The sequence below is a fragment of the Diceros bicornis genome, chromosome 3 (assembly GCF_020826845.1).
Source record: "Diceros bicornis minor isolate mBicDic1 chromosome 3, mDicBic1.mat.cur, whole genome shotgun sequence".
NCBI classification, from domain to species: domain Eukaryota; kingdom Metazoa; phylum Chordata; class Mammalia; order Perissodactyla; family Rhinocerotidae; genus Diceros; species Diceros bicornis.
Window position 1 is genome coordinate 87,053,349 of NC_080742.1, and position 12,225 is coordinate 87,065,573.

Sequence of the window (12,225 nt, forward strand, 5' to 3'; positions counted from 1 at the left end):
TGTACTGGGGCTTTGGGGGAAAATAAATAAATAAATAAAATCTTTAAACAGCAAAAAAAAAAAAAAAAGAGGTGGCAGACCAAATTTAGCCCTTGGGCCATAGTTTTCCAAACCCTGGTCTAAAGAATCTCACAGTCCAGTTAATGTGAGTATTTTATTTTGCTAATTAACCAAACTTCTTTGAGCAAAATACCACCTTGCCATTTTATGAATTTAATTATACCCCAAGTCAAATTACTTCTCTCTACAAACGCAAGTATGTAATATCTCATTATAAATGAAAAAGCCAATTCCTTAGATACTGTCACCAAAGTTATTTTAATAGTATTCTGTTTATACAGCTTTTGAAATAATCTTGTTTCATTGATGTATCTTTTTCTTCAATAGAGGTAGTTTTTTTGTTTTGTTTATGTTTTACAGAGTAATTTAGATATCACATGGGTGAACCTAGCAATGTGATTTTTGTGGTCTTCTCTAGCCTTAAGATTATTATTGTAGTACAGTGATTGGGTCCTTTTCACATGTGTATTTCTACCATTCATGCCTCCCCGTCTTTTTTTTTTTTTTTTTTTTTTTTATAATTTTATTTATTTCTCCCAAAGCCCCGGTAGATAGTTGTATGTCATAGCTGCACATTCTTCTAGTTGCTGTATGTGGGACTCGGCCTCAGCATGGCCGGAGAAGCGGTGCGTCGGTGCGCACCCGGGATCCGAACCCAGGCTGCCAGCAGCGGAGCCCGAGCACTTAACCACTAAGCCACGGGGCCGGCCCCCTCCCCCTGTCTTTTTATCTCTGGCTTGGTAGGGGCTTCGTTTTCCTTGCTAAGGCAGTAACCTGTCAAGAGACTTGCTCTGTATTTTATTAGCTCTCAAGGTTACTGGCCCCTGCTCTTGCCCAGTTTAAATAGAGTGATCAACATTTTCCCAGTAAAAGTTAAACAGCCTTTTGTAAAACTAGAAACCATTGTTCCCAGTATCAGATTTTCCTATCACTTACAACTTTTGCCAGGTTAGGACCACAAGAAAGACTCAGCTGGATTTTTCACTACCAGTGTGCCCCATTCATTTACATAGATAATTGAAATTTAATTATCAAATGCCATGTCACGGCAAGAAATTTAATTTCTCTTGCAAGAAAATGAAATTGACCTTGTCTTCTAAAGGAATCAGAAGATGTGATAGATCCCTTGAAGGTGGGGATTATGTCTTTTATGTTCCTTTATAATCCTCACAGCATTTGATCCAATTGGCTGTGAGGTACATAATAAATACTTATTGAAATATTATTTGTAAGACACTGAAAACCAATTGAACCATAGTCATTTGAGATAAGAGGGTTATTCTTGTTTTTATCTCCTTTATGTTCTCAACCTCTGTAATGCTATAGCATGTAAGATATTAAAGGCTATTTTTTTAGCAGTGTTGTCCACATGAAAATTGAAAGTTCATCGTTCTTTTTGCTTTGTTTGTTTTTGTCTATTTTTTATAACATGCCGACCCATACCAATTAAACATCTCTTTTCTCAGATGGAGGCCAAAGTAAAGGGGACACTAAATTACCACGGAAATCTCAGTGACTTCCCAGCAAGCAAAGGAGATGACACACTCAGCTGGCTGATGGAATCTACCTGATGGGAAAGTACTCATGTGGTCATAGGGCTGCTGTTCTGTCGATGTTTACATTCTCTCGTCCCAAGCACTGTGGTGAGGAGGAAAAAGAAAAGAAAACATTACTTGAGTAAAGCCAGGTGCAGGAGGAAGAAATGCTTTCGTGCAAAGTTAGTGACCTTTGGTCTCTTCTTAAGAAAGACAGAGTTACCATATTAACTGACTTGAAAGAGACTCAGTTGTCAAACCCACAGAAGTACAAATTTTATTTTTCCCGGGGAAGGACGAAGGAAATTGAGGATTTGGGTAAACTCCATCCATCCTGGGGGTTGGATCTGAACACTTACAGACGTAATTGCATAATAAAAGGCAGTCTTTCTAGAATTAGGCCAATTTGTCAGGAGTAATGATCATGTCTATTTGAGTGGACTATGCAGCAAATTTGCCACAAAAAAATTGATGACCCCATGTCTGATACAGACAGTAGCTGAGTAAATACTGTACCCTCAAAAATCCTGAACAAACTTGAATCTTCTCCAGTGTGTAGCAACTCCCCATGTAAATCAGTGGACTACAGATGCTTCAGGAAAGTTATTTTAACACAGTGGTATATATTATTTAAATCACTGAGAGTTTTAAAGGTCAAGAAATTGAGCCTGTTGCTCTTAACAGACGAAACTTAGATGTCCCCTTTTTGTAAAAGGGTCAATTACATCTTGCATTCAGAAGCAGGTACTTAATTCTCTTCTTCAGGTGATTTGTGCATCTGGTATTGACTGGTTCTTATTCCCATTCTTGATGTTGAAATGTGACTGTGTTCACATTTTTGTCTTGAGAAATGGGGATCTTTGATGTAGGGCTGTGGCTTTGGTGCTCTTAGCCCTTGCAGGCCTACCAGTATGAACTGTAAATTTCCCCCTCAGTTTGCAACTTCTGTTTCTGTTCTTTTAGCTAGTGGTACTTCAGGCGATTATTAACTATTGATATAAACAGGTGTAAGTGTGTATGTACTACATGTGCTTCTTCATCAATCATTCAAATGACATATATATATTTTTGGAATTTTTAAGATGGTATTTTAAAAGGAGGAATTACATTAGGATCATTATGTGTACAAGGGATTATTTTTATAACAATCACAGTGTATTTTTACTCCCTGTATCCAATGTAGTGAAATTGATTTGGAGCATTTGGGATCTTAAAGTTTTACTAATATTTACTCAGAGTATTGATATATGAGTAAGCCTGCAGATAATAAGATTCCTAATAGCATATTCAACAGAGGATGTTAAGGGAGAAATTTATGGTTCTGTTTGAATACATTTTATTTGATTTTTTTTGCCTCATCATTGTTCTAGTCTCTCTCTCTCCCTGTTTTTTAATTCTTCCTATTTAGGCTTCTGAATATTTTCAAACTGTACCGAAGAATGGTGTAAGCTTGGTCCATTTATAGTGACAGACTGACCTAAAAAACAGAATTGGATTGGTAGTAGCAAGATTTCTTGTGTATATTTTCATTACAAATCACCCTATACTATTAAGTTTATTCAAATAAGAGTATTAACTGGGCTCTTTTTTCCTTTTATAAGCAAAAGTCCCAAATAGCCTATAGGGCTGTGGGTAAATTACCACAGATCTGTTCAGATCTGTAAGCCTATATTTTGACCTCAAAGTCACATTGGCTTGCTTCATAGCAAAAAAGTTAATGAATAACTGAAAACTTTAGTTCCAAGAACTTGTTACAGTAAGGGGAAAGGATTATTTCAAAGAAATCATTGATATAATTACTTGCCTCAAAGAATTTAGTTTACCAGTAAAACAAATAAGAATATTGTGTCAACCCTGGTAGATATTTTGGAAGGATATTGGGATGTTGCAGAGAGGTTTGACTTGAATTGAGTATGTTTGATTAAAGTTTGTTTAGTTTTTTAATTAGGGAAGCTTACCCAATTCTTGAGTTATTCCAATGTAGCATGCCTCTTGCTTTTACCTAATTTGGGGAAAAAAAGTCTTTGCTAATACTATATAGGAGTTTTCCTTTGGGAAGCTAGCCTTTGTTTTACTTCCCATACTAGGAGAGAAATCAGAGTGCATATTAATCTCTCTTCCTGCTGATAATTGTGCATTTATTCATCTGTGTGTGTATATACACATATATTTATTTATATATAAGTTCATTACTAGTGTAAGTCAAGGAATAACAATTTTAATTTCTAAAATCCATGAATTCTGAATCATGCCATGTGAAGATTCCTGATGACTCTTTGTTGTCATTAGAGAAGAACAGGATTATCAGTTCTTCCCCCCAGTATCATTTTATAACTAACCTGTAAAAATATCTGAAGGCCCTTGGCTTTGAAAAGTCCACATATGTGGAGATTATGTTTTGTTCTGTTCAGTCTTGATTCCTTGAGGACTGCTGCCAGATCCCCACCTTACCACCCCACCACCACATTTTCACTAACTTATATCCATTTCAATCAAGACTACCCTTTTATGTTGTACAAATAAAACAAACATCCTTATATTTCTTATTAGATAAGTATGATCAGAGAGTTCCTACGTGTAAATACAAACCTATTTCTTTTCTAGATCATAAGATTGAAGATGGTGTCCATACTTTATGGTCACCTATCTTTACAGTTTTTCTTACTAAAAAGCAAACATATAAATTGGTTATTTTGTAGCACAGAGACTTGTGACTCATACTGTATTTTTGCACTTAAAAGTCAAATTATGTTATTTTTTAAAATGAATAATTGGAAAGGATATAGAGCAGTGTGTATTTCTGCAGAGCATTAGCAACATCCCAATGCAAAAATAATCAGCACACTTAATTATGTCCCACTCAGCGGGATTCTTGATTCAGGAAAATTAAGCTGTTTGTTTTCAACTGTCTTGTATCTTAAATTGCCTTCACTGATGTGTAAGCTATTACTGTACATACAAGTTAATCCTCAGTATTCACAAGCAATAATGGTTGGCAGAGTTGTCTTCAGAGACAGCAGTGCTGAGCCTCGGTTGGAGACTGGGAGCAAAGTGTCAAGCTCATTCAGAGCCTCCAAAATAAATACAAGCAATAATTCCATTATAAGTTGAGTATAATTCTCATATGCTTCTGAGATCAGAGGGTAAAAGAAATCATGATTTTAAAACAGCCTGAAGAAAAAGGTTTTGGGAAAAGAAGTGAGGTTAATATGAAGTCACAAAATCCTGATATTCTGAGGAAATCAAAGGATTGTGTTAGTACCTTCTTTCATGCCTACCACCCCTTTGATGGATGTTGTTAGCCCAAATTACATTTTTTTTTATATCATAGAAGTTGGATAGGGTTTGTTATATCACCAAGGTAGGAGGAAGAACCGGGCACATACATGTTTGAATACTGTGGGTTTGACACCTGTTCGAGAACAACTTATTGGAAAAGATTTTTAACCCAGGATTTTTTTTCCCAAAGCAGATCTAAATTGTTTACTACCCAGGGTTGGAAAGGGCAGACACCTCTAATCTTTCTCCTCTGGTTGCCCACTGCTACACCCCTTTCCACCTCTACTTGGTTCAAGACATTTTCTGAAAAGGAAATTCTACTGTTGTTCAAACTGCCATTGATTATGAGAACTCTGTGTCCCTTGGGATCATCTCTTAGAACTCCAGTTATCTATCATATTTGCTGCTACATTTGTAAAATGAACTTTGCCTGTATTGGTCTACTTTAACTGACAGTTCTTTATTTCTAGGAGGTTTTGTCATACAATTTGACCCATGTATAGAATTAGGACACTTTATTTTAGGGGTGTACCATAGAAGCACACTGGTCCCTGTATTCTTTTTATCATTGTATAGGTTTTGAGTTTGTTTGCTTTTTTTGTTCAATGGTGTTTGTTTTGTTTTAAATTAGAAAAGTGAGAAAAATCTATAATCAGGCCAAACTTGAGAACTTTCCCTGTGCTTCAGCACTACGGTTTCTGCTGACTTTATGTTCTCAAAAGGGGCACTGTTACTTTCTATTGTGCATGTATGATTGTTCTTTTGTTTTGTTTTTTGCTTTTGGGGGCTTTTGTTTTTGTAATAATGAAGCAGAAGAAAAATGCAGTAGTAGGTAAATGACTGATGACAAACATGTTATGCAATTTTATTTTATAAAATTTAAGGGAAAAAGTTTAATTCTCTGTAAATCATTTCTTAGCTCTGGTAAGATGCTTATATTACTCCTCTAAAACATGCTCAATTCAGGCCTTTGTCTTTGTTAAGTGCCTTTTTTTGCTTTGTTTTTTCCTCTTTTGAAACTGTTCTCAGATATCCTAAAATACAGGCTCATAATTCAGGGGATTCAGGAGGAAGAATCTCAAACTTGCCAATGTCATGTCATGCTGTAATATTCTTCCTTTTCTTTATATGTATATGGATATATGTGTAAGATACATACATATATATGTATATATATATATGTATACATATGTAATATATATATAAACTAGTAGCTACTGTACCATTGCATCCTTTCCAAACACTCCCCTTTCAACATTTGCAAAACTTCTGCCTTGTTTATTCCATTGCTTTTAGTCGATTGAAGTGGGTAGATTGGGAAATTGTCTTTTCACAAGATGCTATCTCTCCTTTTGAATATCTGTTTGTAGAAGTTAACAAAAAATATATATACTAAGTCAGTTATTACAAGAAAAATATATTTAGTGGACTCATTGACTATTCCTAGATGTAACCCACTGTGCTGTGCCCTTCAAACTTGGCATGAGTAATACTGGAGAAAGCATTGGAAATAACAAGAGTCTTTTGTGGGTCCAGCTGATAAGGTGCACCATGGCAGGCAGGACTCGAGACGTGGAAGAACTAGCTAGAACCATGGCGTTATATCTGAGGATGTCTTGAAGGAAGTTAGCAACTTTGTCAACGTTACAAGTGCATCATATATTCTTCTGGGAAATGATTTTTGAAGAATTCATGTAGCTACATATCTGTCAAAAGGTTAATAAACTTAGAAGTAGAAAGACTTCAGATACTGAGGAAAACACTCATGTAACCTATAGCATTCTTGAGAGATCTTCAGTTTTCTTTTTATTCGCCAGATAATTAACATTTGGCTTAATCTGATTTGATGGTTATTTAGATTTCTCCCTTGAGCAAAATAACATAATGTTCAGTGTCTAAGATTTATCTGTTTCTTATTGAAAACAGATGTGACTTATAAGGGAGACTAAGTTGAACCAATCCTCAAAACCCAGTACAAATATATCTAATAAGTGCCCCCTTTTAAATACATTTTAATTGGGAAGCGGAGATTGGTTGCCAAAAGGAGAAAGCAGAGGCTCCTGATAGCGTTACCTGCAAGCAAAAAAAAAGTTATCAGGTGGCCTCAGTTCAGTCGTAAGTGTTACTCTTGAATTAACTTGTTTAGGGGGAATGTCATTTAACCTTTGTGCCTCAGATTACCCATTAGAAAATTGGGTATAATAATATTCACCTACCTCCCAGGGATATCAGAGACTTTCAGAAATATTTTGAGTTTTTCTAAAATGTCCTATATAATTAAAAAAGTATTATCATCTTCCTGCAGAAGCTAAAAAATGTTTCCCTATGATGGATATAAAAAGCACCATATGATTTTTAAGTTTAAAAAAAAAATCACTGGAATTCTAATTTACATGCATATTTGTTATTTAAACATACATTTGTGGTGGGATAAAATGGTTAGTTTCAGGTTAATAACTGGGGAGGGGGAAAATAACACTAAGTTTCTTAATTATAAATAGATTTTTTTAGCCTTTTATGGTGTTATTACATGTGTGATTTTTGCCAAGATTGTGGAGCTAAAGCTAGGTAAAGTTTGGGTGATTGGTTATTGGAGTTGATAAATGATCCCGAAAGTTTTATCTGCCTCACTTTGCCATCTTCTCAATTTAATTTCCTTATATTACTTGTTTGGTGGTGGATAGCTAAGCTTTTAACTTTCTGAGAATGAGTGGGAGTCTCCTTATTCTTATAAATCAGAGATTGTGTACTATTCCTGTAACTCGGTTTATCCAGCTTTGCACTGATGGGAGCAAGCACTACACATAGTCAGATGGGTACACTTTTTAGCCGGTCTACCTTTGTAATATATGCTTCTTCAAACCGTGGAAGAGTTGGAGCCATCAATTGCTCAGGTTGTAGGAAAATGAGAGAGAGGAGGCAGGATTCCCTTTCTAGCTAGGGCAGGGGTGAGGAGGGCAGGGGTAGAAGGAAACATGTTTTGCCCAACTCTGAGGAGGAAATGAAGATCATTTTATCCCACCTTCCATCCCGGCATATTAAGTAGTAATAACGTAGACTTTTTCTTACATCATTTAAAACAACAACAGGAAAAAGCGGATACTGCCTTTTTAGTTATGGCTAAAAGCTGAGCAGCAGTTGCTGGGGGTGTGTGTAGATTTAAATTGTAGAACATATTCAGGGTCAGGAAAGAGAATGTAGGGGATGAGGAACATATTATCCAGCATAAGTGAGTCAGGAGAAAGCACCAGGCCCAAGCAGTGAAAGCATCTGGGTGAATTCCCAGAATTGGCCAAGGCCCATTATTTAATCTCTAGTGATAGGACATTTTTTTCTTAAAAATCACTTTTTGGTTTTTTGTTGCTTTTTCCAGATAAGGCCTTCGTAGCCTCTACATATCAACTATGCAGATAAACATACTCTTTATTTTCTACATTTTCTCTTTTTTTCCCATTCTTCAAATAGCAGATGTTACGACTTCTACCCAAAGAAATAAGGCATGAGGGTTTTGTTGAATGTGTGTTTGTTCCTCTAGGGAAAATTAAAAGAAGCATAAAATAGAGATATTTTGTGTGTTCATCTATCCTAAAATGTGAACCTTATATTCAAAAACTTAAGTACAGGTCCTTTCACTGGTGCAGAGCTGTAGTCAGAATCATGGAATGTATTTAGGTTGTTATGATAAGATCATCCCAGTGTTGAATTCTTAGAAGAAGTTTTAGATTCTGTGGCACAGTATTCAGGTTTGTAGAGCTGAACAGGTGGTCAGACTCTAATTAAAAATAGCTTTGAATTGTTAATGTTGAGTTCTTCTTTCTTCGTTTCCTTTAGTCTTCGTTCCCCTTTCCTCCACCTGAGCTCTGAAGTTAACCATTTCGTCAACCAGTTGCTGCAGTAGAATACAAATTCCATATTGTCGAGAGTCTGGGGAGGAAGGGTTACACTGCCTTTCCCCTCTTTTTCTCGCTCACTATGGCGGTCTATCCTGTGTCGCCAGTGAATTCAGAGGACGGACTACACACATATTCCAGGAGACTGTTTACCTTCCCACACAGACATGGCCCTTAGGATTTTAATCAGACTGCCTTTGAATAACTTGATACTAAATTACATTTTCCTCAGATACACTCAAAGTACTCTTTGCTTGAAAGTAGCTATTTGGAATCTTTATATAATTTCCTCATACTGTAATACTTGTACTTCTCAATCTTTCCTGCATATTTCCATTTTATGGTAGGGTAGTCCTTAAATTTTGGACACTTTTCCAGACTGTTGCCCAAACAGGTCAAGAATACTTTCAGAAATCTCAGAGGTATAATTAAGGGGGTCTATATATCCAGGACATAGAATCATCACTAGTGACCAGAATTTCTTTTCTCGTCTCCTTTATATTAAAAAATAGATTTCTCTACTGTATAATCTGGTAGCAGCTACATTTCATGGCTTCTTTTTGATACTTCTCAAGGTTATTCAAAAGAGATGCAGACCTTTGTTAGGGGCTCTTATTTTTCATAATATTCTGCCTTGCTTATTTTCATACTTCCCCTGCAATAAACCTATTCTGCAAAGGTCTGAGTCACACAGGCCATATGAATCCTTAGTACCAATTTTATGTTCCTCAGAAAACTCTCTATACATTATTTGCTGCCATTTTGCTCATAATAATATAATTATATTTTATCTTAAATCTAGTCTTAAAATATTTTATAATAGAGCACTAATGGAAACCTAACTGAAATACAAACAAAATGACTATTACCCAAGATAACTTGGAAATGCTTCTGTTTTTGAAGTTAACAGCTCCATCTACCCTCTAAGCACATTTAGGAGTCAGCAGTAACCAAGACCAGCCAGGTGGTTTGTTTTTCTATGTGACAACTTGCCCTTACTATCTTGTATTTTCTGTCCTCGCAGGCATAAGCTTTCCTCATTTTTTGCTCATCTCGGCTGTTTGCAGGGATAGTGTGCCCTGTGCCAGCACGTTGGGTGTTCTTTCCTGTACCCAAAATTACCAAGGATTACCCCAGTTTTGGCTAGAGGCATTAAAAGAGAAGTTATTCTCAGTTGACAAAGGTTTTATTGTTTTATATAGCTAGTTGGAAAGTTAGCCAACTTTGGCCAACTTATAAAATCCCGATATGCCTACATAACTAATTATACATACCTTCTGAGACCTTCAGATAAGCAAAGGGCCCTTCCACCAGTGGAGTAGGTTCCTAACCCACAAATGATTTCCTGTGACCCGTGGCCAGCTTCCAGAGAAGGGGTTCAAGTTTTGCACTGTCCTTTTTTTGGCCGTTGTTGAAAAATTATGTTGTAGAAATTATCAAAAACATCAAGTTGTTCTTAAGAAGAGTATGTAAATCTGGGGCTTGCCCTTGTGTTTTGCTCACTAAACACTGTCAGGCTTAAAAGAAGAGGAAAAGAAATTTCTGGCTGGTGAAAATTTTGTGCCCCAAATAATATGTTAATCAAACTCTACCAAGGGAACTCAGTGATGGGTGTTTTCTCTCTTTTATTAAAAGCAAGAAAGTTTATTTATAGTTGTAAAAATTATTATGGGACTGCAGACCTATTTGCTGTAACTGATTGGAAATAAGGATTGTGATTTCTAGTCTGAGTAAGCACATACTTCTAACCCTTACGGTATGAGTTTTGATAAGGGAAAGACTTTTGTTTGGTAACAGAAGGAGAAACAGGACTTATTTGTACAGTGAATGTTCACTCTGTAGAGGAACTTCCTCCAGTTTCACATCTTCCTCTCACTGTACCCACCTCCACGCTTGATATAGATGCCAACAGGTTTCACAACCAACCTTGAAGGAAGGAGCCTAAGTAATAGCTGCTCCTCTGGGTGTAAGGCACTGATTACTGTATTGCATTTGTTTATAGGGAGGTGTGTTTTTGCTAATTTGAAGGGATATACTGTATTTTAAATAAGTGTATGACTTAATATTTTGGGATTTTTTTTCCTCCTTTAAAACTGGACCTGAACACAGCTTTGAGTTGATATTTGTAATAATCTCAGGACCTGAAAGATTGTAGCATTTAGTGTGTCTTAAAAATTATGTACTGTACCAGCCATGGATTTTTGTAAATATACCTGTCTCCCTTTTTTGTATTATTTTAGTAAAAAAATAATAAATTTAAATAAAAGGGGGTGGTGATGACATGTGAATGGGTGTGGGTGTGTATGTGTGTGTGTTTGTATAAGGCTCTTTTGAGACGAACTGGTGCTTGTTTAATTTCCGGCTCTAATCAGAGCAGGAATATGGACAAACTGCTGCTACTGACCCCTGCACTGAGCCCAGGTATTTCCATTTATCTCTCCCAGTGGCGGAGGGAATACGAGCTGCCAGGAAACGACTAAGAAGTTAAATTCTTCTTCCCTCTGCCATCTTGTCTTTGCATTCTTAGTTCTGCACATCCTCAGACCTTTAATGGTAAAGCTTTCCAGACTTTGGGTGGTTTGCTGGTCTCTGGTTTTCAGAGAGCTCTTGTCACTATTTTCTAAGAAGAAAGAAGGACAGGTAAATTTTTTTAACCAAAAACAAATCACACATTTCATAAAACCCTGATGAATTTTGCATCTGTGAGAGGGCTTAAACATTCCTAAATACGGATCTGTGAATTTAGTAAATTAACTCCGTGGACATACTCCTTCAGTGCAGGGATTTTTTTTTTTTTTTTTGATTTTTTTTTTTTTTTTTTGCAACAGCCTTGCTCATATTCCAAGTGTAGCTAGCAAACCCCTGTTTTAAAGCAGGAGCCTTATTTGATTCAGTGTAGCTGTTTCCTGTCTATCCTTTGTGACAGGGCCTTTTACATGAGTGTTTTTTCTTTTTGTATGTGTTACGTGTTTGTTGTATTAAATAAAGAGGAATGTACATATTATTCTCGTGTCTGTTGTATTATTGGGCTAACTTGGATTCTGCTATCTCATTCTTTCAGTAGTGGTTGAGTATCTGTTGTCTGTATTGCATTGTGTTAGGCTCTATGGGATACAGAAGCAAAGGACACAGTCCCCACCCTCAATATATTGACAAACAGTTTGCAATCACATGACAAGTTAAAAGATAACAGTTGAAAATTTTTCACAAAGATGTGGTCCATTGCCACTTGACATTTGAGTTCAGAGCAGGGGAGAAATTGGACTGGAGGGATCTGGGGAGACTTTGTCAAGTGGATGGCACTTGAGCTGGGCTTCCAAGGATAGGTGGGATTTGGCTAGGAAAAAGGAAAAGGGAATGTCCTGAGTCAGGAGTTCCTGGAGTCAGGAAGAAGCAGGAAGTAGACCAGGCTGGTGTGAGGTATTCATTGGGATTCATAGACGAAGCCAGATTGTGGGAGT

At 36.5% G+C, this 12,225-nt stretch overlaps 1 protein-coding gene across 2 annotated transcripts in view; it reads left to right on the forward strand.

The window, feature by feature from the left end:
* Positions 1-11,768, forward strand: part of UBN2 (ubinuclein 2) — a 75,187-nt gene extending 63,419 nt beyond the window's left edge. For both annotated transcript variants that reach the window (XM_058531093.1, XM_058531101.1), the window contains exon 17: positions 1,527-11,768. In XM_058531093.1, coding sequence (XP_058387076.1) covers positions 1,527-1,576 — 50 coding nt within the window. In that variant the 3' untranslated portion in view covers positions 1,577-11,768. The remainder of the gene's footprint in view (positions 1-1,526) is intronic.
* Positions 11,769-12,225: the final 457 nt, after the last annotated feature.